The sequence below is a fragment of the Elephas maximus genome, chromosome 9 (genome assembly GCF_024166365.1).
Source record: "Elephas maximus indicus isolate mEleMax1 chromosome 9, mEleMax1 primary haplotype, whole genome shotgun sequence".
NCBI classification, from domain to species: domain Eukaryota; kingdom Metazoa; phylum Chordata; class Mammalia; order Proboscidea; family Elephantidae; genus Elephas; species Elephas maximus.
In genome coordinates, this window is record NC_064827.1 from 84,211,005 (window position 1) to 84,238,630 (window position 27,626).

The window sequence follows — 27,626 nt, forward strand, 5'->3', positions numbered from 1 at the left end:
GCCTTCACTGATGGGGGGAGGAGGGGTAGGAGGGAAGTGTCAGTTCAGCTCTGGTTCAACCTGGGGTGTTTTCCCTTCCTAAATTCCTGGACCAATAAAAATTCTTTGGGAATGGGCATCTGCTCATAAGGTAAGTAGAGGCTGCTGTGGCTCCAGAGTGGTCTGATTTGGACTAAGAAGCCCTTCCTCACAGCACAGGCCAGGGCCTGGTGAGGATGAGGGAGAGGGGCTAAGCCCACAGTCAGGCCCCTGTGCCCAGCAGGCTCTGGGTACCCAGGACTCTGGGACTAGGGGAGTCAGGACAAACGGGCCCTTGTGGCGCTGGAGGCTGCCCGTCGTGCCAGGAACACTGTGTCCCTGGTGCCGCCGCCCGCCTGCTGTCCGCCTGAGGGGGCCGGGGGCCTGGGAAGCAGGGCTGCCCTTTTAGAGAGGGATTTCCTGAGCTGCCTTGGCCTCTTGAAAGGGCCTGGGGCTCCAGCTGGCTGCCAGGAGGTGGTGGGGTTGGTGCCTGCTGCCCTCTTTCCCACAGTCCTTCTCTGGCAAGTGGGGGAGGCAATGCCTTGGGTTTCCAGAGCCCTGGGGCTGAGTGATGGTTTCAGAGACATTGCCTTTGTCTTACCTTCCTGCCACTCACTGTCCCTCTGCCAACCCCTTGGACTTTGCTCCTTCCTTAGTTTCTCCTGTATACAGAAGCAAAACCTCAAGGGTCTCTCCTCTCTGCCTGTACCTGCTCATATGCGGGATGCCTGAAAAGGGGACAGCAACCTGATTGGGGCCTTCTAAGAACAAATATAGGTCTCCATGCCACCTCCAGGGCAAGAGTGACTATATGTGCCAGACATTGTACTAAGCCCTTTACAACCACCACAACCTATGAGGAGGGTATGGTTATCAACCCATTTAACAGATGAGAAAACTAACACTCAGAGGTAGAGGGGCTGGGCCACAAACTCTCAGGTCTCCTCAGGCCAAGGCTTGGGCCTGGTGCTTTGAGAAGAGTAAGATGCATACACACACATATGCATACACATACAGGCACACACGGGGCACACCTCCTCACACACATGCTTGCCCTCCTCCAGGCAGGTCGCAGGGCTCCACATGTAGCCCCACACGCCCTTTCACTGGGTTGGCTGGGCCACAGTCATGCACATGTACACTGGCAGCCACACGATGTCCACATGTTCATGTATTCGCTCAAATGTGCACAAGGTCACCCACAGGTAGGGAGAGGCCCCTGACAGGTGCACACACAGCCACACATGCTGGTGCACACAGGACCTCATGTTCATGTACCAGCAGAGACACAGCTTCACCCCTGCAGGCCCAGAAGCCCCAAGTGCACCTCCCGCCCACCAGTCTGCCTGAGGCTCCAGGCCACCCTATGGCTCGGATCCAGGAGCACGCTTCCTCATGGCCCGCATGCCCACCGGGCGCCTGCCCTGTGCCTGCCTCGTGCCTGCTCCTGGCAGGCTGTTGAGAGGAGGAGGCACACGCTCTGCTCAGGGATTTCCTGGCCCCAAGCGGCTGGGAAGGGAAACTCCTCTCGAAATCCTGCAGCTTTTCAAGTGTTTGCTGAGACTGGGAAGGGGGGCAGATGGCAGTGCTGCCAACAGCCTGTCAGCATTGGGCACTGCTTGCCTGCCACTCTCCCTGCCACCAAGCCCACTCCCCACTCCCTGGCCACCCAGGGCCCCAGGCTCACTCTGAACTTTAACTCGGAGCAACTGAAGAATCAAAGGGGCAACTCCAGGTGACTTCCTGGCCAGGGCATCTGGTCTGGAGGGAGGAGGGGCCGGAACCTTGGTCTCAAGGAGGAAGGAGATCCTACTGGGGCTCACCATGTGACCCAGGCAATCGACTACACTTTCCTGAGCCCCAGTTTCCTCACCTGGAGAAACTGTGGAGCAACCCGGGGCCCATAAGACAGGACCCCCCGGCCTTGTACCCAGTTCCCCAAGGACAGTCACCACCACCATCTTCACAACCGGTGGCCATAATGACTGTCTGCCTTCCCTGGTGGGAACAGATCTTTCCCAGCATCTGCTGAATATGTGTGTGCCGAGTACTATGCCAGGTGTTTCAGAACACGTCACATACCTTTACCCCCAATGAGTCCACAGATGAGGCAACTGTGGCTGGAGGAGTCAAGTAACCTACCTGTCTGGGTCCCACGATCTAGGGTTCCTACCCAGGCACCAGGTTGCTTTCTCCCGCTTGGCCTCTAGACACCCAACCTCCCCTATGTCACTGTCACCACCTCCTGGTTCTGGCCAGAAGCCCCTCCCAGCCAGGGCTCAGGCACCCTGGGGAGATGATGGGGGCTGGGCTTGCCCCTCTCTCTCCGGCCATACCCCAGCCAGGTGGGGTGGGGTGGGAGCAAGAATTCCAAAGGAGCAGATTTTCCCAGGTGGTGGTGGCCCCAAGGGTTGCCCCTCCCACATATTCTCACCTTCGCATTTTTGTGCCGGGTAGTAACAAGTGAAGGGCCTGACGCCCACCCAACCCACCCCCCATTTTTCCAGGATGAATTCCCAGTAAGGATGGAGGTGGGAGGAGGAAGTTCTAGGACTCAGGGCCACTCACTGGCCCAGGGTCCTTTCATCTCAACTGGACAGGCCCACCTCCCACCCGTGCCTGGTACACACTGGTCAGGTGGACACACCTGGAATCTCAGGTGGAGTCAAGAAAAGAGGCCCTGAGCCCTCCCCAGGGGAACCACTTCTGGATCCCAATTCAGAGAGGGGAGAACCCAGCGTGCCTTCTTGCCAAAAGGTGGATCTCACCCCCTCTAATCCTATCTGGGAGGATTGGGGCAGCCTCAATTCTATTAATTATGCACCCACCAGACAGGGAGAACAGGCCAAAGCCACCAGTAGAGCAGGGGGCACTGAGCTCCCATCTCTGTTCCTTCCCCCTGCTGTGTGGCCTCCTGCCCCCTCCTCCCAGGCCTAGGGAGCTGGGGCTGCAGCGACCCAGCCAGGGCCTCACGCTCTCACCTGGTCCACCTGCACGATCAGTGGGATGCCCAGCATGAACACTGTCATAGGCTGCACCAGTCAGGGCTGGCAGGACAGGCTCTCTTTGAGCTCCACAACTCCATCTGGCCCCAGCTGCGCCTGGAGCCCTGCTCTGGGTGCTCCAGGGAAACTCCAGCTGAAGGCCATTGTCTGCGCAGCCTCTGCCCCGCCCCCTCCTCCCGCCACGCCTGAATGGCTGGCGGTTTGGCAGAGTCAAGGCTGCTGCCCTCACCCCCCACAAATCGAACATAGCTGCTAACACAAGGAGAGAGCACTCACAACGTGTTTAGTACAGGGCCATGGGAGCCTCCCCCTCCTCCAGAGGTGGGCACTTTTCCCCGCCCCACCTCCATTTGACAGATGGGGCAACTGAGGCTCAAAGGGGGTGAGGATAGGGCCCAAGGTCACACAGTGAGTGAAGGTTCCAGGTCAGACTAGAATCCTGGCTCCCTGAGGGCATCTGTCTTAGTCATCTAGTGCAGCTACAGCAGAAATACCGCAAGTGGATGGCTTTAACAAACAGAAATTTATTTTCTCACAGTTTAGAAGACTAGAAGCTCAAATTCAGGGCAGCAGCTCTAGGAGAAGGTTTTCTCTGTGGACTCTGGCTCTGGAGGAAGGTCCTTGTCTTTTTGAGCTTCTGCTTCCTGCTTCCTTGGAGATCTCCCCTGTCTTGGCATCTATCTTACGCCATCTCTGCTTCTCTCACTTGATCGTTTAATCTCTTATATTTTAAAAGAAAATGACTCAAGACACACCCTACACTAACCTTGCCTCACTAACATACAAAAGACAACCCATGCCCAAATGGGATTATAACCAAAGGCATAAAAGCCACCAAAAATTTTTTTTGGTAGAGGTTAGGAATTACAACACATATTTGGGGGGACACAATTCAGTCCATAACAGTCCACCCTTTGGACCCTAAAATTCATGTTCTTCCCACATGCAAAACACATTTACCCCATCACACCATCCCAAAAGTCATAAATCAACTTCTGATCCAAAATTTCATCTTCTGAATCATCTAAATCAAACATGGGTGAGACTTCATGTGTATTCCATTCCGGGGCAAAATTCCTCTTCATCTGTGACCCTATGAAATCTAGACTACAAGTTATCTGTTTCCAAAGTACAATGGTGGAACAGGCTTAAGGTAGACATTTCCATTACAAATGGGGGAAATTGGAGGGAAAGGGATAATACACACCAAACAAGTCCAAAACCCAGCAGAACAATTTACATTAGCTCTCCAGACTTGAAAATAATCCTTTCTTCTTTGAAAGCATCTAGGCAATGGCTCTGCCCTCCAGACTCTGGGTGCTGGTCATGCCCTCTGGATGCTGGATGGAAGCCCCTCGTGCCCGGGCTTCAGCTCTACCTTCCAGGCCCTCTGGGATGGCAACTCTGCCCCCTTGGCTTTAGGCAGCCCCATTCTCCTAGACTATCTGAGTGCCGCCATATCCTCTTGGCCCTGGCAGGCCCCATTCTTCTGCCCCTTGGGCATGGCACCCTGGCCCATCATCCTTAGACAGTGGCCCCATCCTCCTGGTACATCTTAATGGCAGCCCCATGCTCCAGGACTGAGTTGGCAAGGATTCCACTCTTTGAAACCTAAGAGGCTGAGGCCCCACCCTTTGAAATCCAGGAGACTGGCCCCACTCTTGAAATGGAGAAGGCTCTGCTTTCCTGTGCTCCTTCCAATAGTTCCGCTGATCTCCGAGTTGCTCCAGGGTGATCCTTTTCTTTTCTTGGAGGACAACAGATGTAGCTCCTTTGGCCTGTTTCCTGCCTGTAGAATTCTAAGAGGCAGGCGGTATTCTTTCCTTTCATTCTTTCTCTGTCCCCTTTAGTCTAAGCTGGTGGGTTTTCTGCTGCGGTAGCTGGTTAGATCCATCAGTCACAGGCTTAACTTCTTTAACAAAAGATTATGTAGCCACGTCCTTGATGAACATTCTAGGACACATGTCCTTAGTTTGTACAACAGAATTTTCCAAATCTTTAAGTTCTGTTTTCATTTTGCACCCTTCATTTTTAAGTCCTTCTCTTTCCTCTCGCATTTTATTAAAAGAGGCAAGGAGAAACCACACAGCCCCTTTAAGACCTCGCTTAGAAATCTCATCAGCCAGGTATCCAAGTTCATCATTTATAAGTTCTACCTTCCACCAAACATTTGAACATAATTCAGACAAGCTCTTTACCACCGCATGAAAATCATCAACCTTCCTCCAACCACATGTTCGTCACTTTCTTTTAAAGGGTCACCACAAGCACATTTAACATCCATATTTCCAGCCACATTCTGTTGCCGGTAAGTACCACATGTATTCTCAGGTCTCCTCACTTTCTGAACCCTCACCAGAATTGTCTTTGACGTCCATAATTCTACCAACAGTCTCCTGAAGACAATCTAGGCTTTTACTATTAGGCACCTTAAAGTTATTCCAACCTCTACCCATTACCCAATTCCAAAACCGCTTCCATATTTTAGGTATCTGTTAGGGTAGCACCCCACTCTTCTGGTACCAAACTCTGTCTTAGCTATCAAGTGCTGCTATAACAGACACACCACAAGTGCATGATTTTAACAAACAGAAGCTTTTTATTTTCTCATGGTTTAGGATTCTAGAAGTACGAATTCAAAGTGCCAGCTCTAGGGAAGGCTTTCTCTCTCTGTTGGTTCTAGACAAAGGTCCGTGTCTCTTCAGCTTCTGCTTTCTGGTTTCTTGGAGATCTCCGTGTGTCTTGGCATCTATCTTACCCCATCAATGCTTTGCTCACTTGATTGTTTAATCTCTTTTATATCTCAAAAGAGATTGATTCAAGACACACCCTACACTAATCCTGCCTCATTAGCATAGCAAATAATTCCCAAATGGGATTATGATCACAGGCATAGAAATTAGGAATTACAACACATATTTGGGGGGAACACAATTCAATCCATAACAGCACCCAAAAACCCCTTGTCAGGGAGGCAGTCACCAATAGTTCCACCCCTCACTGCCCTGAGCAGAGTGAATTTCTGAGGGCCTCATACCCTTCCCCTGGTCCAAAGCCACCTGACAATCTGGATCCCATCTGTTCTCTTTTTTTAAAATTTTTATTGTGCTTTAAGTGAAAGTTTACAAATCAAGTCAGTCTTTCACACAAAAACTTATATCCACCTTGCTACATACTCCCAATTGCTCTCCCCCTAATGAGGCAGCCCGCTCCACTACCTGTCCTCTCACTCCCATTCTACTATATCACCTTCTGTGGTCAAGGGGCTCCCTCCCCTTGCTGCTTCCTGCAGGGTGGAAACCCCCTACTAAAGCAGACTCTAAGGGAGCCCAGAGAAACCCTGGTGGCGTAGTGGTTAAGTGCTATGGCTGCTAGCCAAAAGGTCGGCAGTTTAAATTCGCCAGGCAGTCCTTGGAAACTCTATAGGGCAGCTCTACTCTGTCCTATAGGGTTGCTATGAGTCGGAATCAACTTGACGGTGGTGGGTTTGGTTTTTTGGTTTGGAAGGGAGCCCACAGGGCCTGATTTCCTTATCCTCACATAGACCTGGAGGTGGGTATTTTCCTCACTGTGCGGGAGCACTGAAGCTGGGATGGTTTAGTGCCTACTGCAGGGCACTCAGTAATTAGCACTGAGCTGACTCAAACCCACATATCCAAAGCCAGTGCCCATAACCATGGCACCATCTGCCTCCTCCTGAGCACCTGAGGTCTGACTGCTGAAATTAAAGCAGGCAGGTGGAGGTCTGAGGGCAGAGGCTGACCTGGTCTTGACCCCCTCATCCTCCTGCTCCAAGGCCCCAATAGGTCACAAAATTCACAGGTTATGTTTATGCACTGAATGGTGAATACACAGGCAGAGTGGAACACGGGGAGGCCAACGAGAAGGGACTTGCCAAGGTCACACAGCTGACCCAGAACTGCAGTCCCTATTCTAGGGGCTCCACTCAGCCCAGCCACACCTCTGCCCTGCCATCCTGCCCCCAGACCCAGAGAGTCAGCTCCTGGCTGCAGGGTGCAGAATGTGTGAAGCACAAGGCTTCCCGCCCAGTCCCTCCCACTCTTTTGACTGTGCCAGGCCTAACCACTGTGCCCTTTGACCCTGTATTCTCTGACATTCTGTTGACAACTGTCACTTGGATATCCAGGAAATGGCCTCTGTTGCTAGGGGACTGCCCAGATGTAGGGTGGGGCAATGGGAGGGGGAAGAGAGGAGGAGCAGACTGGGGTTTCCCTTAGGTAGGATTCAGGCAGTGGGGGCTGCTGGGTCCTGGCAGAGGGGCAGGGAGGGATCAGCCAGGAGGAGTATGGGATGAACACAGCAGCTAAGGTCCACACAGAGACCTTTGGAAAGCCCCCTCTCCAGAGCCTTCCTACAGGCAAGTATTTTGGGGACCCTGCAGTTGCCATGCAACTGCTCTGGTTGCCATGGGAACTCTCCGTCTTCTGGGGCTTGTCATTTTTTTAGGGGATGCCGCAATGCTTCCTGCGCCCTTTCTCTCCACCCCTCACTCTGGTTTGGCTGTCCTGGGACCTGTCTGGGAGAGTGCATAGAGGTTCCATGCCCCCCACCTAAGGCCTCCCAGTCCTGGCCCTAAGGGCTCCATCCCCTCCATTCCCCGCCTTAGGCTGTGGGAGGCAAGAAGAATCTTTGTGGCTCAAAAACCAAGAACCCCTGAGAAAGTGCAGAAACAAGAGTCCAAGGTCTTCACTGGAGCAGGGAGAGGACGAAACGGGCTCATTAGCTCTATTTATGTCTCCACTCCACACCGTTAACCACCACCTTGGGGATTCCCAGCCCAGCCCAGTCCAGCCCTGCCCTCCCTGTTGGAAGTCCACTGTAGTTGGAAGGAATTCGGTCCCAGCACCTGAGACTGGCCCCTCCCAGGCTTGTCTGCACACAGGGATGTGCTCCCACCAGCCATGCCACTAATGAGATGTGGGGGTCACTTCCCCTTGGCTTTCCCACCTGTAAGTGAAGATGGTTGCCATCATGAGACACCCCCACAAGCAGAGGGACAAAGGCCTGTGAGCAGCCTGGGAGGACTCTGCAGAAAAGGGGCCCGTGGCTGAAGTGGCCATGCTGACCTGCCCCAACCACCCCACTGATGGCAGACCTCCCACTGAAACCAGGTCACCGCTCCCAGCCCAGTGCCTTCTCTATCAGACCTGACCCTCCCACACCCCTGCTTCCGGCTTTCCCTTCAGGCCAAGGTACTCAGCACAGGGCTAGGTTCAGAGGCCCTTGATAAATATCTGCTGTGTGAGCCAATCAATGAACTGGCTGTCAAGGACCGCCTTGGCGGTGGTTCCAGCAGCTCCATGGGAAGGGGCCTCTTGGGATTCAGAAGAGCCTGGGTGATAACAGTAAGAATGGCCTCTGTCCATGGGCCATCTCACTGATGTCTCACGTAAGCCCACTCCATGGCAAGGGACCTGGGGCCTGCTCCTCAGCCCCAGATTGCCCTTTGCCTCCTCTTTGTATACCAAAAGGGGAGTTGAGGAGAACAAAGACAAACCCCACCAAGTGCAGCAATGGTGAGACTCAGGCATCATCACCCTCTCTGGGCAACGTCCCTTTGCAGGTGGGACCCTCATGTCATGTTCTGGACAGACAGCCCCCCATCCCTATGCTGCCTCCCATGTGCCTCCTAGACCTGCACACACAGGCTGCCCTGTCGTAATAGGAGAGCTGTTCTGAAACCAGTAGTTTCATAGCCGAAATCACTGTGAAGGGCCCTCTTGGCTTCCAAGTGGAGACTCCAACATGCACTTCTGACCTTGAGGTTCTGGCACCACCTGCCTTCCTGCTCTCCACTGCCATCTCCCCTGCCTTCCTGCTGTCCCTGAGTCACCTCACTACTTAGGATATGCTCCTCTTCCTCTTTCAGGTCACCTCCTACAGAGGGCCTCTCAGCTTCCAAGCCAAAGTTGCCATCATGGAACCCCCAAGACAGCGGCCCTTAGACACTCTTCAAACTTGGAGCTGAAATCACTCCCAGAGATCACAGTATAGCCATACAACAGACAGGCTTATAAAATGAACAAAAACACCAGTGAGGAAAGTAAACCTCAGGACAATCAACTATACAAGCCTAAAGGGCAGCGTTTGCTCAAAAGCAAAGTTCAGAAGGAAGGTAGCAGCAGGAAAGCTGGGCAAATGGACATGAGGAACCCAGGAGGAAGAAGGAAGAGTGCAGACACACTCAAGGATTTGGAACCAATGTCATAAAACAAACTGTGAATAAATTGTTGATTGGGAAACTAATTTGCTCTGTAAACTTTAACCTAAACCACAATAAAATGTTCAAAAAAAAGTCCCTACTGAGTTACCATCACATGGCCCCACCCTGTTTTATTTTCTTCCCACTGTATACCAAAAGGAACCAAACCCAGTGCCGTAGAGTCGATTCCGACTCATAGGGACCCATTGTATATCACCCCTGAAATGACTATACTACCAGTCTGTTTACAGTTGAGAATTGTCTCCTGGCAACTAGAAGGTGAAACCTTTGTCTACTCCACCACTGCTCCATGCCCCCCCCAGGAGGTCCACACAGGAGGTCACAGCACCACCTGCTGGTACTGCCGCCAGAGAGTGTGACAAGCAAGGGAAGTAGGGCTGTTCTTGACTGGGCACCCCCAGACTCCACTCACACCCTACAACCTCTAGCCGGGAGGTGAGTTCCCTGAGACATCCTCAGACCCCAACAACTGCCCCTTACTCCATATAGGCACCTGGGAACCTGGCCATTGGGAGGAGAATTACTACTGGACCAAACTCCACTTCTGCCCCCAACCAAGTGCCCTAAGAATCCAATGAGGGCAACCTCCTGGGGTAGTAAGGATGGAGTGCAGCTCAATAGGGCTGCCCCCACCATCATCCCCATCATCATCATCATGTTCTGTCCTCATATCAAGCCAGACCTCAGGAACACCTCCTTCCAGAATCTCTCTGTGCGTCCTTTGGCTAGTCCCCGAATGAACTGTGCCCCATCTCCTTACAACTTTCTGGACAGTTCTTATTGCCTCCCCTGGCATGGCCTGGGGCTCAGGAAATGTGTGCCAACTAAACGAATGAATGAATGACCTCTTCTGTAACTTTTCCAGATTCAGAGATTCATAAAAATCACGGGACAGCAGTGCTAGGGGTGAAGTGAAATGGGGAGGATGACAGCAGGTGAGGAGGAGAGCCCCAAGGTAGCAGCTTGCTTCCAGGTGCTCCTGAAACCTATGAGCTGGGACAACCAACTACTGTGTTTCCATATTCTCAGCCACTGAAGCTCAGAAAGGGAAAGCCATTTGCCCAGGGCCACAGAGAAGCTTGCTGGGATACAGCTGGGCCTGAGCCTCCAGGCCTTCTAAGCAGCCTTAGGGGTGGGCCCACTAGGAGTGAGGTGAGGGGCTGCCCAGGTGGGATCACAGTGGTGGCCTGAGCTGCGTTGGCCTCCCCTAGGGCTGCCCTGTGTTACTTTTGGGCACCTTCTGCCAGATGGCCTAGACTGAGGGTTGGGCCAACGTCTGCAGTGATAGAAAAGGTTCTCAGGGTTTCCCAGGATTTCCGGAAGCTAAAAACAAAAAACCGTTGCTGTTGAGTCCATTCCCACTCATAGAGGCCCTATAGGTCGGAGCAGAACTGCTCCTTAGTTTCCAGGTCTATAATCTTTATGGAAGCAGACTGACACATCTTTCGTAGAGCGGCTGGTGGGTTTGAATTGCCAAACTTTCAGTCAGCAGTTGAGCGCTTTAACCACTGTGCCACCAGGGCTCCTCTTCCTGAAGCTAGAGCCTTGGAGAGTAGGGGTATAGCAGGAGAACATCAGGCTGTCTTGAGCTTCTCTGGCCAACTGAGCTGGCTAAGGGGCCATTTCCAGAACAAGGAAACAGAGTTGGAGCAACCAGCCACTCCCTCTTACCAGTTAGTTCTGTGACCCTGAATGAATTACAAGGGGTGAGAAGCAGCATGCAGCACAAACTAAAACAGGGCTGGGATTGTACCACAATAAAATAAAACAAAACAGGACTGGGCCCTGGCAGTGTGCTCTTGGCTAAGTTTCCCAGCCTGCACCATGGAAGTGCTAAAATTAAATGGAAATCAGATATCGTCACCCCCTGGCATAAAACTCTCTAATGGCTTTCTATTATATTTAGAATCAGACCCAAGTGCCTCATCTTGGACTATGGTAGCTTACATAACGGCTCCCAACGAGTCCCACCTCCTAGAATACACATCCTCTGTAGTCCTCCTACCCCCTTCAGTGTGAACTGGGCTTAGTAACTTGATTGTAAAGAACAGAATAGGGCAAAAGTGATAGGGTATCACTTCCGTATGTCTGTCTGTCTCTCTCTCTCTCTCTCTCAGATCCCATGCTCTGGAGTAGTAGGCTCTGATGTATGAGTTGCTCTGTGAAGAGGCCCATGAGGCAAAGAACCAAGGGAGAGCCCCAGCCAACAGTCAGAGAGAAACTGAGACTCTCAGGCCAAAACTCACCAGAAACTGAATCCTGCTAACAGCACGTGAGTGAGTTTGGAAACGGGTCCTCCCCCTGTCGACCCTCAGTTGAGACTGCAGCCTCAGTCTTAAGAGAGGCAGAGGCACTTGGCTAAGCTGTGCTTGGATTCCCAGTTCACAGAAACTGTGAGCTAATAAATGTCTGTTGTTGTGAGTCATTAAGTTCTGGGATAACGTTGTCACACGCAGTGGATAACTAACACAGTTCACTACGCTCCAGGATCTGGCCCTGCCCTCCTCCCTCCCTCCCTCCTCTCCTCCCAAGCTCACTCCAGTCACACTGGCCACCTTTCTAACCTCCCTTCTGGCCAGTCACTCTGTCTCTGAGTCTCTGCACCAGCTGTGCCTTCTCCCTGGCACACTGTTCCCAGACTTGTGCAGGGCTGGTCCCTCTTGTCATTCTGGCCAGACATAAATGTTATTTCAGTGAGCCCTCTTGGACTCCCCCCACCAGCCCTCCCTCTTGGCACCCTGCTTTATTTTTACAGTAGCACTTAATCTTTTCTTTCACATGTACTTGCTTTCATGCCTTTGTCCATTACCGCTCCAGTCTTTGAGCTCCTACAGGGCAGGGACCACATCAGTCATTTTCAGCACTGCACCCAGAGCCTAACACAGCACCTAGCACAGGGTGAGTGACTGGGGCATAGGTACTGAATGAATATGTCAGAGGTTCTCCAATACCTTTCCCACCTCTCACCAGCTCAGGTGGTGAAGATGGATGCTGGTAATAGGAGGTACATGTCTGAGGAAAGGGGTGGCCAAAATGACCGCTGGGTGACTCTCTCCTGGCTCCAATTGCTCCAGCAAAGCCCAGCGGGCACCACTAGTAGAAGAGGCTGCCTGCCCCCTGGCGGCCAGCACTAGCACTGCAGCCCCAGACAAGAAAACCACAAAACAAAACACACCTTTGTTCCCATGTTGTCAAGGCAACAGCTCTTCCCAGCCCCAAGGGGCAAAAGAGAGGAATCTGAAGGTTCCACAAGCGGTGCAAGGGATTTCAAAAGACTCCTTTTCTCTGCTTTTTGCCTCCACTCACCCTAGGGTGTCCAGTCCAGCCATGAGGTATCCTTGCCACACCAGGGTGATTCCAGCCCCACTTCCAAAGGAGGATCCCAAGGCTCCAACAAGGACTTGTCTTGAATCTGGACCCCGGACTCATGGTCCAGTGCTCTGCCATGCTCTGCCTTACCCCAAGTCCTCAGTCCCCAGAACCCCAAGCCTCTCTCTGCTTGGATGACCTGCACAGAGTAAAAATCGTTTTCCAAGGGCCAGAGAGCACAGCAGGTCACCAGTGGAGAACCAAGACCAATGGACATTTCTCCAAGCCTGTGAAACTCTTGTGGTCAATCACTCCAAACACTCCAATTTATAGAGGGAGATACTGAGGCCTTCTCTCCTATAGCCGCGCTCCATGCTAGGAATACTCATCCTGGTTCCAGGGGCCCAGAGCCGTGGACTGCAGAACCTCAGGCCCTGTCTTCTTGCCCAGGCAGACCCCTTGGGGAACTTGGGGATCCCCTGACCCATCAGCCTGGTATCTCTCCCCATCCTTATGCTATAGATCTGTGGGCATGTTGCTACTGCCACTGCCCCATGGCAGAGCTGCCTCCGACCTCTTTCTTCGTCCTTCTTGTCATTTCCCTAGGGTAGGTTCCTCCTCTGACCCCACCCCCATGGTCTCCACCAGTGAAGTCAGCATGTGTGAGTGTGTGCAGGGGCGCACCTGTGCACGTGTGGGGATGCCAAGAGGAAACAGCCCCACGTGGGAAGGGGTGAGCAGGGATCCCCAGATCTCATTCCCAAATCAAATCCCATGGGTGATGGTTGAGCCCTGACCTAGGAGACTGGAACTCTATGTTATCCTTATCTCTGCCAACCTCGTGTGCCCTGGGCCAGTCCCTGCTTCTCTCTGGAACTCAGTTTCCCAATTGTAAAGGATTGGACCTGGAACTGCATAAGCGGGCGCTCAGCAAGGACGGGGCCAGGTCCCCCAACACTGGCTGGGGGGTGGGCGTGGGGTGTGTGGTCCTCCCCCAACACCCGACGGCTGGAAGGGAGGCCCGGACAGGGAAGGGCACTCACCTGGCAATCTACCATCATCCTCAGCCTCGGCCGCTCATCGCCGGCCCCAGGGCGGAGCCCGGGGCTCTCAGCGGCCGCTCGCCTCGGCCCGCGCGCGGCGCAGGGGGGCGCGCGGCTGCTGGGCTCATTGCGCGGCCTCCTGCCCCCGCCGGGCCCGGGGCTCAGCGGCCCTCCCCGCTACCCCGGCCGCAGCCGCCGCCGCCACCAGCGCCGCTCCCATTGTCTGCGCCGCGCCCCGCTGCCGGCCGCTTGGCCCCGCCGCTCGGTTGGTTCATCAGAGGCTTCCCGGGCTCGGGCCGGGGTGGGCGGAGAGAGCCGCGTCCCCGCCCCGGCCCCGCCCCAGCCCGTCCCGGCCCCGCCCCAGCCCGTCCCGCAGGTGTAAGGGCGGGCTCCGCGGGCGGGTTGGGGGCACACACTGGAGGGCGGCCTAGGGCTTGGCGATGCAGGTGGACACCACGCGGGGCAACCGGGCCCCGTATCCAAGTCCAGACGCGCACATGAGGTCGGCACGGGCCCGCGGACAGCTCACGCACATGAGCCCCGCCTGGCTGCTCGCTCCACGCACCAGCGGCCCCTGCGGCTGAATCCACGTTCCCCGTCCCCGCCGCCTGCTGTGCGCCCCTCCCCCCCCCACACCACCATGGGACCCGGAGGCCACCCCCACCTCAGCCAGGAGGGGCCATCAGGCCCTAGGCGGGGTAGGCATGGACAACCTGGAGACACAGGACCCATCGAATACCCCTCCGCCGGTCCTGGTTCTCTGATGCCACCCGCAGGGACCAGCGAGGGAGAGAGACAAGATTAGGGGGACCTGGAGCAGGCAGTGACCAGGGAGTCCAAGCAGGGAAGAAGGTCGGGTGGCCCCTATCCCTCAACCTCCACCACCTCCTCCTGTCTTGCCTATCCCTGCCTGAGCCCTGGCTGGTGTATGAGAGGCCGTGAAGGAGCCCATGAAGGAGATGCGGGCAGGCTGAAGCCGGCCAAGCATGGGGTTAGTTACCGTTGTTAGGGAGCCCCTTCTAGGCACTCAGTGATTTCCCCTTATTTTATAGACGAGCCACTGGCACCAGCATTCAAGGTCATGCAGTTCTAAGGAACCAAGCCCAGCTTCCAACCAGGGTCATTGCTCTTAACCATCACTGACATCTGACCTGATCACCAGAGGCCTCCTGCATTGAGGGCTCCCCAGACCAGGTGGACTCCTGAAGTCCAAGCACTTTAGGTGCCTTCATCTCCCTGGCTTTAATCCCAACGCACCCCCACAAGGTCGGAGTGGCTGGTTCCATTTGCAATCGAGGAGACTGAGGCTCCAGAAGTCAAAACATGAGCTTGCCTGTCACAGGCTATGATGTACCCCAGCCATGGGTTTGAACCCAGGTCAATCTGACCTCAAAGGCTGTACTTTGCAGAAGAGCCCCAAGGAGGTGGCCTCTGAGCCCAGTCTTGAAGGCAGGTCCAACAAAACCTGGTCAGGCACCATCCGTGCCTTCTCAGAGCTTACAGCCTGGGGAGGGGCGGAGAGATGGACATAGGTACATTGTAAGTGATAGCAGATATGAGAAGGAAGTACTATGGAACATAGAGGAAGGGCACTCACTCTGAAGGGGGCACAAATCAAGGTAAACTTCCTGAAGGAGGTGATATCAGATGGGGGTCACTTGGTATTGGCCAGGTGGTGGGATGGTTATGCTAGACTAGTAGGCGGCCTGAACAAGTGTGCTGGGCCAAGCCCTATAGGCTGAAATGATGTTGGGCTGTAATGTACAGGAAGAAAGACAGTTGACCATAAGGACTTGAAGCTTAAGGGGCCTTAATTTTAAGGTGGGGAGGGCAGCAGGCATTCTGTATTTGTATTGTATTTCATGAACAGGTACTTCCTAAATTTCAAAGACTTCTGAGCCCACAAAACCTGGATCTATCCTGGCCAGATCGGTACCTGTAGTTAGGAAAAGCTGGAACCCAATCCTGTGGGACTCTGTACCCGGCTCCTCCCACAACTGCTTCTCTCTGCTTGGTCAGGCCCCTCACCCCACCCGCAGACCCTTGACTTCTTCCCAACCATGGGGCAGCTTTCGTCTGTCCCTCAACTCCTTTCTGAAAAGTGGCCTGGACTAGTCTGGCTCCAGGAATTGGGTTCTGTCACTCAACAGGAGTCTCAAATCACACCCTGGGAATAGGTTAGAGTCAGCCATAGTCCCTAGGGGCTTGGGACAAGGGCCCATCAGTGAGGTCTGGGAGAGGCTGGATCACAGAGCTTGCTGTGCCAGGGCCCAGAGCTGGGCTGGGAGTGAGGTGGAAGCTCCCTTCTCTGCCAAAGCCCTCCCTGGTCTCCACATCTCAGGGTTTCTCCCAGCTCCTTGAAGGCAGGGCCTGATCGTCCTCCACAGCAGTGCTACACAGGCTGCCCCCCAGGGCAGGGTAGAGGGCCCTGGGAAGGTGTTCCCCATTGGGGGCACATGGGTTATCAGTCTACCCCTTGCCCTCTGCTCAAGCAGTACCTGGGGCCTCTCCCTAAGTCCATTCCTCAGCCCAAGCTGTCTCTTCACTTGGTCACTCCACCTGCCTACACTCTTGGCAGCTGTCCCCACTCACCAGCCAATCCACAGGGCACAGGTAACAGTGGGCTTAAGGCTGGTCCCCAGCTTTGCCAGAAGTGGCCAGGTGGGCGGGCACCTGCTCCCTAGCCTTCGCCTCCCCCTTCAGTGGAAATGATCCTTCTCCCAGGGAAGCTGGCACTAGGCAACCCAGTCCTGACCCCAGCCCCCACCTCTATCTCTGCCCTCCCAGGCAAACAGAACCACCATAGGTCTCTGAAATCCCTCTGGTCTAGGTTGGTGAGGCCACCCTTACACACCCTCTAATCCTGGGCACACATCACTGCTACCCAGGAGTCTCACACCAGCCAGGGGCCTTATAGAGCTGAGGTTAACCCAGATAGACATCAATGATACAGTCAGGGACAAACAGATAAAAGCCCACAGGCTCTCAGTTGAGGGTTCTGCTTCCTTTTACTCAGTTGGGAGTGCAGTCAGTCATCAGCAAGTTTCCACTTCACCCAGACTCCCAGGAGGATCAGAACTAAGTCCCACCATCTGTTGCAGCAGCTGGTTTTAGCCCAGGTTTTCTGGGATAACTGTACTCCTTACCCCCACTGCAAGTGTATCTGAAATCCAAGCTGCCTGGGTCTCCAGTGCCTGACAGACACTCAGACATGTAGGTGGACAGACCCCTGATGAGGGTCTATCACATGCCACCTTCATTAAAACTGCCCTAAGCCCTCTTGCAAAGGAGGCAGCTGGTACAAGGGTGTATGGCTGGCCATAGGGTGTGCGCTGGACTTAACTCCGAAAACCTAGGCATTGTGCGTTTCAAAGGCTGGTTTCTCAGTTCTAAGTGAGGACTTGGCTACGTGTGCTTGGGGGCATCACAGTACTCAGGACCCTCGCCAGCCAGAGAAAAGGGATCTGGGAAGTCTTCCACACTAGGGTGTCATCAGTGCAACTTTAAGGGCAGTACGCAAGCAAAGGGGGCAGAGGTGGGTTCTCAGGCACTTGAGTGGGGCTGAGGCTCTGCTGCCTCACCCGGAAGGCACTTCTGCTGTGGGAGGCCTGTAGGGCCCTGCCTTCTTGTACCTCTTATCTCCTGTCCTCCCGTCCAACCATTCCTGTGCCACATTCATGTGACCTTTGTGTTGAGTGTACACTGCCCTTCACTGTGTACGCAGGCCTTTCCACGTCCTTTTTCTGGCTGGATTCTCCTGACAGACTGAGAGGTAGTAAGCAGGGCAGGGCTGGTGCCCACCAAAGACTTGAAGAAGTGAGGCACTGGTGTAAGATGGCTCCCTGGGGGGGATCCAGGTGCTCCACTGAGGGGACCCAAGTATTCCTCTGGGCGACCTGGCTACAGGGCTTTGGGTAACAGCATGTGGTAGCCCCTCCTCTGCTGTCAGCCCCTCAGCCAGTTGGTATCCTTGTCCAGTGTTGAAAAGCGGATCAGCTTCAGGATGGGTGGCTGGGGCTTCCTGTCATCCCAGAGGTACTCAGGGGACAGCACCTTGGAGGGCTTGTGAGAGATGAAGCGGCGGTTCAGGTGACTCTCCTCCTGCCAGGCTGCCATGATACCGTTGGCCTTGTCCGCCAGGATGGCCATGTGGCAGCCCCTGGTAAACTCATACACTCTGGCCACCTGGCCTCCAAAAACTGCCCCACCATAATAAAAGTCCCCCTCATTGTCCTCCACAAAGGCGGTAGAAACACGCCTACGCTCATAGGGGAACTGCGGGCGGGATACAGCATAGTAGCCTGGGTGAATGGCAGCCACCAGGTCCCCCAAGGTCTCAGGTCCCCACGGATTCCGGAACACCATGTCCACATCGAGGCAGAAGAGGTAGTCCACCTCACGGTGCGCCCTCTTGGCAATGTGCTGGCTGATGGTCTCCATCCGGCGCATGGAGATCTCCTCCCAGCGGGAGTAACCCTGGATGGGGATGACACTGAGGAGCCGGCCAGGACCCAGCAGGACGTGAGGTATGGCCGCTGGGTCATCAGTGAAGACGTAGTAGGACACACGGTAACCCCGCATGAAAAACTCCTCGGCCGACTCAAGGAAGTGCTGGACGAAGCGAGTGTACCTGGTGATAAGACCCCCATCCATGTTCACCACCGCCACGTGGGGCATGAGCTTTGCAGTTGGCCAGGATGGGGTCCACCTCCCAGCTCCTCACTTCAAGAGTTACTAAGGTCCTAGTCTGTCCAATTCAAGTAATGGGCCCGACCTCTTAAGACTGTTGTAAGGATGATACTTAACAGTAATAATTCTTATATTCACAAACCAAGCTAACTTTTACTGAGCACTTTCTAAATGTCAGGAAGTGTCCTAAGGGATTCTTACCTCTTCCAATCCTTATAAGACAGGTGTTCTAATCCCTTTTTTATAGGCAGGAACTCTGAGGTTCAGAGATGAAGGTCACCAGGAAACAAGTAATTGGAGACATCAAGGCAAGGTGCGTTGTGGATGCCAGGGATGTGGGGTAGGCAGTGGACACCATGACCCCACCCTCAGCAGTTGGATAAGGGGCCACCCGACCCCAGGTAGGCCATTTATCATCTGGCCAGTGCCTTAGGCCTTGTGGCCCCATCACACACCGTTTTTCTTAGGAGTTCCAGGAAGGGACCCAGAGGGAAGTTGCCAGGTGGAGGCTTCTAAAGGCAAGGCCATGTAGGGCCAGGAAGAAGAGGAGAGATCCAGAGAGCGGGGCAGAAACATTAAAGGGGTGGAGGGGAGATATTCCTGAGGCTTGCCTAGACCCGCAACCTGCCTATGGCCTATGAACCTCATTTATGTTCAGTGGTCTTAAGGGATTTCTATTCCTTGAAACTTACCTATCTGTTCAGAGGAATCAGTTTCTGCTGTTCCCTCCCCAGATCCCCTTCTCCAGGAAGTCCCCCCTCCATGCCATCACACTATTATCTACCTTCCCATTTGCTCAGGACCTGGCCCAGGGCCTTCCGTGGTGCCAGATCAGGTCCCAGCACGAGGTCCTGGGCCTCCCTTACACTGTAAGCTCCTGTGGCTCAGGGAGAAACCCTCACCCCAGCTTGGGACTCACCTCCCCACAGCAAACACTGTGACCCCAATGGTCAGGTTCAGCGGCTGGTAGATGTTCTGCAGAAGCGTGGAGTCAAAGGTTCCCTCTGAGATGATCGGTGCCAACCAGGGCGTGAGTGTCAGCAGCTGTGTGGACCTGGCAGCAGGGGAGGCCATGGGGGACTGAGATGTCTCCTCTGTGAAAGCCTGAGTCTCAGCCTAGCTCTGCCTGCCACACAGTGTGTGACCCAAGGCAACTTTGTCCCTGTCTTTGAGCCTCAGTTTCCTCATGTGGAAAGTGGGGATAAGGAGCCTGGTGGCACTGTGGTTAAGAGCTCGGCTGCTAACCGAAAGGTTGATGGTTTGAACCCGTCAGTCGCTCCACGGGAGAAAGATGTGGCAGTCTGCTCTGTAAAGATTACGGCCTTGGAAACCCTATGAGGCAGGTCTACTTTGTCCTGTAGGGTCGCTATGAGTTGGAATTGACTTGATGGCAACAGGTTTGGTTTTTGGTTTTTAACGTGGTTGACAGGACCAGCAGTTAATTCAAGTGTCTGAGCCTGGCATTTCACGGGTTTGCTGAGTGCTTAATAAACAGGAGTTATCAACAAGGATGCTAACAATGCTAATACCATCATTAACAGCCTCCTGGGCACTGACTATGGGGCAAGCAGAATGCTGCAAATTTTACAAACATCATCTCATCTGGTCTCCCAACCCCCTATAAGGTGGTGGTTGTGCGATATCAAGTCGATTCCAACTCATAGCAACCCTATAGGACACAGCAGAACCGCCCCATAGGGTTTCCTAGGCTGTAATCTTTACAGGAGCAGATTGCCAGGTCTTTTCTCCCACAGAGCTGCTGGTGGGTTTGAACACTAACCTTTCTTTCAGTTAGCAGTCGAGCCCTTGATCACTGTACCGCAGGGCTCCTTTTCCTATGAGGTAGGTACTATTATCATCCACCTTATAGAGAAAAAGCTCAGAGCAGTTTGGTAACCTGCCCAAGGTCACACAGCTAGTGACACAGCTAGAATTGGGACCCACCCAGGTACAACTCCCAGCCTGTGTCCTTCCACAGTTCCAGACTACCTGGGCCCCAAGCCACCCTGAAACTCCACCTCCACCATCCTGGCTTGTAAATCAGGGCCTCTGTTGACCCCTCCACCCACCTCCTCCCCCAAACTCTCCATCCTGTTCTCAGGCCCTAACCACACCTACCTCTGCTCCAGCAGCTTGGGCTGAGGGTACTGCAACCTGCAACCAAGAAGGGCCAGTGGTGAGGCGAGGTGGCCCTACCCCAGGGGCCACCGAAGGGAGAAATGACAGTCTCCTTACTGTGCCACAGGCTGGAATTGCTTCTCCCCCTTGTACTGCAGCTTCATGTTGCTGGTGGCAGAGGTGAGAAAGAGCCGTTAGTGTCAGGACTGGTAGCAAAGAACTCAGCACACGAATAATGACGAAGCTGAGATTAATCCACCCCTAGGATGGGCAGGGGAAACCCTGGTGGTGTAGTGGTTAAGAGCTATGGCTGCTAACCAAAAGGACAGCAATTCGAATCCACCAGGCACTCCTTGGAAACACTATGGGGCAGTTCTACTCTGTCCTATAGGGTTGCTATGAGTCAGAATTGACTTGACGGCAACAGGTTTAGATAGGCAGGTACCCCCCAGGGTCCATGCCAACTCTCTGACCTTCACCACAGTTCTGCCCACTCTACAGAGGAGGGGGGTCAGGCTTCTGCAGGTGAGGTGGTCTGTCAGGGTCCACTGACAAAGTGGCAGGGCCAAGATTCGAACCCAGTGCCACATGGGTCCACAGCAGATGCTTTTTCAACCACACCGTTCTATAAGATCCCAGCATCTCCTAGAAGGTTTGAGAAGCGCCAAGACCTAGCGGGCTCACCTCGCTACCTTCTATCCTGCAGACCTTGGGTGAGTTATTTCACCTGAACCCAACAGAATGGTCAGTTTTATGTGTCCACTTGGCTAGGTGATAGTTACTCCATCCAACACTCATCAGGTTGGTATTCTGTAAATGTGTTTAACACGTACAATCAGCTGACTTTTTAAGTAAAGGAGACTGTCCTGAATAATCTGGATGGGCCTGAATCCACCAGTTGAAAGGCCTTAAGTGCAAAACTTATTTCCCTGAAGAAGAAATTATGACTCAAGACTGCAGCATCAAAAGAAAAGAAAGACTGCCACATCAGCCCCTGCCCAAGAGTTCCCAACCTGCTCTTCCTGCCGTGGCCTGCCCTATGGATTTCAGACTTGCCTAACCAGCCCCCACCACTTCTTGCAATAAGCCTACATAAACACACACACATACATATACCACTACTGGTGTTTCTCTGATGGAAGGAACCCTCAGTGATACACCTGCCTTTCCTCATCTGTAAAATGGGGAAGCCATTCTTAAGCCTTAGAGTTGCTGTTAGAATTAAACGAAGTAATGTGGGGATTTAGCCCAGCACAGAGCACGTGCTCAGGAAAGCCAAGCATCCTCACCCCTTCTTGGCAAGCAGCCTGCCGTGGTCAGCCTCCGCTTGCCTCCACAAATGCCAGTCTGAGCCCAGGAAAAGGGGGTTCCGGAGGAAGAAGGAACAGGGCTGCAGGATGGACACCTGGGATTGCCTGTGGCTCTGCTGCCAGTGGGCTGAGGGACCTGGGCTGCACATTTCACTCCCCAAACTTGAGTTCCCTCCTCCTTGAAACAGGGATGCTAAAACCTTCCATTGAGTCATTCCCAAAGGTGGTAGAACTGAGGTCCAGAGGAGGAAAAGGCCTGCCCGTGGCCACCCAGTGAGTGTGTCACAGCCAGCTCCAGAAGACGCCTGAGGTCGACTGTCTTAAAGCAGGCGCCCTAAGGATTAGGCCACCTGGTGACACAGTTTTCTGCAACTTGTTTACTAATTTTCAATGTCATATATGATGGAATGGGTTAAGCCTCCTTGAGCTTTCCCATCTTTAGTCTATATATACTCTTGAATAGAGCGCCAAATAAATGGAATTTAAACCAAAGAGAACATTTCTCATATGTTGAATCAGCAAGGTAGTCTGGTTTTTGTTTTTCATGAAAACACCTAGTATTCCCCAGCTCTAGCCTAGGTGCAGTCCAGCCACAATTTTGTTGGGCACAGCTGGGTGGCATATGTGTGAGCATGTGATGTGCCATTGCCCTTCTGGGGAGCAAGATGGATCACCCCCACTATCCCATTTTAGAGATGCAGAAAGTTAGGCTCAGGGGTATGTAGCACACCCAAGGTCAAACTGTGAGAGAGGAGCTGCAAGGACGCCTGAAGACTGAAACAGCAGAACCCATAAATTATCTAAACACTCATCAGAACCATAGGCTCAGGACACAAGAACGTGCAGACAAAGTAGCCATAAAAACTCTCCTGTCCTGCTCCAGGCAGCCCGAAGGGCCCCCAATCCCTCAGCCCCTTACTTACAAGATCTCCGGACAGGGGAGGTAATAGGGGACATAGGAGGCTGGCAGCCAGTTTTCAGTATACACCCTGGGGAAAAAAAAAAAAATCTGCTAACTCGACCCCCTGGCATGAGGCTGAAAACCTGCTTTAGTGCAAATTAGTGGTATATCCTCCCTCACTCCTGGGTTCTACAAGGAGAATCACAGAACCTGGCATTCAGTCATTCATTCACCATGCAGTCACACATCCATGGGGCACGGCTCCATACCAGGCCAAGCACACAGCAGCAGGGGTCAGATGGGGACACAGGCTGGTCACACAGGGGATGGGGGAGCCCTGGGAAAGAATGGCCTGGGAGAGTCAGAGTCGAACAGGGATGAATTTACCTCAAGACAGGTGGAAGGATGGTCTTGGCAGAAATTCTGAAACAAACTATTTCGGGCTAGGGCTGGCTTTGGGGGTAGGGTGAGCCAGGAGAGGTGGGTAGAAGCCAGGAAGCCCGTGCAGGGGTCACGGTTTAGGCTTGAGATGCCAATAGACAAGAGTCCTGGGGTTGGGGTGGAGAAGGAAGGGTGTACTCACCACAGGGCCCAGAGGCCCACACCTGCTAGCAGGCAGAAGCCCAGACCCAGGACCAATCTTCTGCAGTGCATTACTGGGTGCAGAGATCAGACCTGCAGAGACAGGGCCAAGCCTCAGCGGCTCAGCCCCTCCGCTCCCAGGGCTGCACGCTGAGCCCGCGTCTCCGCGGTCCTGGGGACCCCTACAAAAGAATGCTCCTTATCGGAGGCCGGTGTTCTGACCCGGAAACTATTTCTTTCGCCCTACACTGCGCTGCCCTGCCCTGCCCTTGGACCGCCGCTGCAGAGGAATGGTGGATCCCAAGTCTCGCCCCCAAGTCCCGCCCACGTGTCCGCCCCCCCCCCCCCCCCCTCAAGCAGGCAAGCAGCAGCTCCAGAGCCGGGCTCGAGGAGGATTCCCATAGGGCACACGTGACCAAGTCCCCCAAGCCGGTACAGCGACAACACACCCAGCCCAAGGCGCGGCGGCTGAGGGTGGCCAGGCAGGGAGAGCGCCGGGATTCTCCGGGAGTGGGGAAGGGGTGGGGGGGCCTGGGTTCTCCCCAGAACCGCGAGAATCGACTTCAACTCTCCCTGGTTTTACTGCCTTGGGCGGATTAACCAGTAAGCAATGTACCCACGGGCTTACCTGTGTTTACTTACTAAACTGCAGTGAATATAGGTTTCACCACATCTTTGATCCTTGGGTAAGTCGATCCCCTCGGCCTGTGTCTTCCTTAGTTAAGACTTCTTGTTACGGGGAATAACAACACGCACCACTCTGAGCCCCTGAGGATGACGCGCGGAAACCGCTGTCAAGCGCTGGGCAGGAGCCGGGGACCATTGACAGCTCCAGGGCGGTCCGCCTGGGGTCAGAGAAAAATCCCAGGGCCGCGGTCCGGGGGTAGGTCCCCGGCTAACTCCGGAGCCTCTGGGGCAAGCTCGCTAGGCCTCCCTCCCTCTGCGGGCTTCAGTTTCCCCACCCAGGCCATGGGACGCAGGATTCTGCAAGCCCCTGACTCGTCCTTCGGCCCCGTTAACCGGTCCCAGTAGCCCGGGGACAAGACGCGCGCCTCGACTTCCGCCTGCCCCGCTAGCTCCGGGCTTGGGGTGGAGAACGGCGACTGTTCCGGCGGGTTGACCACTCACCTCTAGCGACCAGACCGGCGTTAAGACGTTGGGTCGCACCCTGGCCCAGAATCCAGGGACTCGGCTATCCTAGGCAGCCGCACTGCGCCTACTGGAGCGCCCTGGGCTCAGCTTGGCTTGGGAGATGCGGAATCCAGTGTTTTCCAGAGCCGGTGGGCGGGACATAAAGGGGGAGGAAGCCTCCAGCCCGTGTGCCCCGCCCACCGTCAGCCCCGCCAGCGCGCCCCACCCGCCCAGGAAAATGAATAAGCGGATGTCAAATTCATACGGCCTTGCGAGGGCTTCCAGATGGTCTGTTTTCAACATTGTTTTGACTAAGTCGAAGGAGTCCACTTCCAACTTTCAAAACTTACTACAATACTACAGTGATCAAAACAATGTGGTACCGGCGTAAGGACAGACAGACAGATGGAATACAATTGTGTGTCCAGAGACAAACTCCTGCATATATGGCCAGCTGATTCTCAAGTGGGTACCGAGAACATTCAATGGGGAAAAAATAGTTTCTTCAACAAATCGTGCTGAGGAAACTGGATATTTATGTACAAAAGAATGAGGTTGGATTCCTACTTCACAAGATATGCAAAATGAACCCAAAATGGATCAACAATCTAAATGTAAGAGTTAAAAGCTATTAGAAGAAAATACAACTGTAAATCTTCATGACCTTGTAATTGTCAGTGGATTCTTAGATATGACTAAAAAAACATCAGCCGCAAAATATAGAAAAATTGGACTTCATCAAAATTAAAAACTTTTGTGCATCAAAGGACACTATCGATAGAATGAAAGGACAACCCACAGAATGGGATAAAATATTTGCAAGTCATAATCTGATAGGGCCTAGAATACAGAATATGTAAAGAATGTTTAAAACAAAAACACCAAAGAAAAATGGGCAAAGGACTCGTGTATTTTCCAAAGATACACAAATGGCCAACTAACACATGAAAAAATGCTCAACATTTTTAGTCATTTGAAAACCCTGTTGCAGTCAAATCTGACTCATAGCGACCTTACAGAACAGAGTAGAACTGCCCCCGCAGGGTTTCCAAGGAGCAGCTGGTGGATTCGAACTGCTGACCTTTTGGTTGCAGCTGAGTTCTTAATCAGTGCGCCACCGGAGGTCCCAATAGTCATTAGGGAAATGCAGATCAAACCCACAATGAGATATCACTTCATACTCACTAGGATGGATACTAAAAACAAACAAAAAGATGGAAAATAACAAATGACCTTGTTGACCAGCTTTTCGATCTCCTGCGTGGAGCTCTGCAGACAGAAGTAGGAACAGGCAGAAAGGAGGCACAGATGGAGCAGCCAGGCCGGGAAACATCCAGTGCCAATCTCAGCCTGCTTAGCCCCAGAAGTCCAAGATGGAGCCTGGTAGTACTTTAGTTAATAGGGTCCCAAATGCTTAGAATGACTGGGAATGCTATAGGACCCATAGCCAGAAGGGGATTCCCAGTTCAGGTACAGGCTTGGCTATTGTTTTTATCTGGGAAGAGGGAATGACTCAAGTCCAGTCCAGTCTGTTCCCCCTGGGGCATCTGGTAGTCCCCAGCCCTTGGCCACCTTTTGGTCTACAGGGCCTCAGTCTGCTTTCTCTTCTCCTTGGCCTGGTGGTTGGTTGTCTGGAAAAGCCTGCAGAAGAGACAGAAGAATGGGGCATGTCATTGCCTGGGACAGGGTAAGTGATGAGGCAAGGGTTGTAGTTGGTGTCCATGGTGGCCACACTGGGGAATATTCATCTTGGCCGTGTCTCTCATGGCAATGTGAGACTCAAAGACATTTTCAAGGGGAAGATAAGGAGGACCATGGGACCAAAGAACATGGGGCATCAGTCAGCAGGCTGCCCTTGAAGAAAAGGTTCCTCCCACCTCCTCATTCCCCATACAGATCTGCCTCCTGCCCCTTCCACCTCCTCATTATCCACAACTAAGCACCCTAATGACCCTTCCTACTGCCTGAAAATGCGTACACCTGGGCAATCTCCTCCCCGCCCCAACCTTCTCACTTCTCATAACATGGCTTCCTCCTGATCCCTCAAACCTCGCTACCCACACCTGACTCCTCCCACCTTCTCCTTACCCACACTGGGGCTGCTATCTGGCTCTTCAGTCTCCTCCCTTGTGACAGCTATGCCTTCTATAGACATCTCTACATCCTTACATTCCATAGCTGTGCCTCCGTATCACCCCTCTGCCTCTTGTGCCCTCTACCCCCCAACTCCTCATTTCCATTCCTGGGCTGCCTTCTGACCCCGCCCGCCTCTTCATTACCTACATCTGAGCTATCTTCTACTCCCACTACCTCTTCATTACCCACACCTTGGCTCTGCCCTGGCTTCTCTCACCTCCTCACTTTCCATACCTGAGCTGCTTCCTGATCCCTCCCACCATCTCATTGGCCACACCTGGGCATTCTCCTGGACCCTCTCACCTGCTTATTCTTTACAGCTATGCTTTCTCTGGAACCCTCCCCCCTCCTCATTACCCAAGTCTGGGCTGCCTCCTACCCACACCCACCTCCTCATTATCCATACCTGGGCAGAAGTGTATACACACAGGTATACATACACACATAGGCATGTATTACACAGGCATGTATATACTGGTAGAGCAAATAAACACAGAGGTATATATACAGGTGGAGTGACTAAACAAAGATGTGTGTGTATACCAACATGTGTACACCAACCGTGTACACACATGAGTATGTATACAGAGAAGTGTGTATGCACAGAACGGTGTACACAAATGAAGTGCGTACGCAGAATAGTGTATACACAGAAGTGCGTATACACAGACAAGTGAGTATACGCAGACAAGTGTGTATACACAGACAAGTGTGTATACACAGAAGTGTATGTGCACATAAGGGCATGTACAACAAAGTGCCTGTACAGTGAAGACCATGTACACAAGAGGTGTGTGTTCACAGAGATGCATGTACGCACAGGTGCGTGTATACACAAATACATGTTCACAGAGGTGCACATATACAGAAGTGCATATACACACGCATGCATAAACAAGTGTATATACACAAATTATGGTTTTGACGAAGAATATTGAATATTCCATTGACTGCCATGAACAAATCTGTCTTGGAAGAAGTACAGCCAGAATGCTCCTTACAAGGGAGGATGGCAAGACTTCACCTCACATTCTTTGGACATGTTATCAGGAGGGACCAGGCCCTGGAGAAGGACATCATGCTTGGTAAAGTAGAGGGTCAGCAAAAAAGAGGAAGACCCTCAATGAGATGGATTGACAC

The 27,626-nt window shown here is 53.3% G+C and overlaps 2 protein-coding genes across 10 annotated transcripts in view; both read right to left on the bottom strand.

Moving 5' to 3' along the window:
* The window catches only part of RALGDS (ral guanine nucleotide dissociation stimulator), a 53,259-nt gene extending 39,491 nt beyond the window's left edge, over positions 1-13,768 (bottom strand). The window contains exon 1 of the mRNA XM_049895870.1: positions 13,620-13,768. Coding sequence (XP_049751827.1) covers positions 13,620-13,637 — 18 coding nt within the window. The 5' untranslated portion in view covers positions 13,638-13,768. The remainder of the gene's footprint in view (positions 1-13,619) is intronic.
* Positions 13,769-14,405: 637 nt separating this feature from the next.
* GBGT1 (globoside alpha-1,3-N-acetylgalactosaminyltransferase 1 (FORS blood group)) lies at positions 14,406-24,496 on the bottom strand. 9 transcript variants are annotated; one of them, XM_049896463.1, is made up of 8 exons: positions 24,348-24,496; positions 23,862-23,987; positions 23,221-23,312; positions 22,660-22,725; positions 20,544-20,594; positions 20,427-20,462; positions 19,228-19,362; positions 14,408-18,249 (listed from the first exon to the last, which is right to left on the bottom strand). In XM_049896463.1, exons 3-8 carry the CDS (start codon positions 23,289-23,291, stop codon positions 17,565-17,567), a joined length of 1,044 nt encoding a protein of 347 aa, XP_049752420.1. In that variant the 5' UTR covers positions 23,292-23,312; positions 23,862-23,987; positions 24,348-24,496; the 3' UTR covers positions 14,408-17,564. The 9 variants fall into 9 exon arrangements, with proteins under 9 accessions (XP_049752416.1, XP_049752414.1, XP_049752415.1 ...); XM_049896462.1 differs by having other exon boundaries at positions 23,848-23,987; XM_049896460.1 differs by having other exon boundaries at positions 23,221-23,401; positions 23,848-23,987.
* Between the last annotated feature and the right edge of the window lie 3,130 nt (positions 24,497-27,626).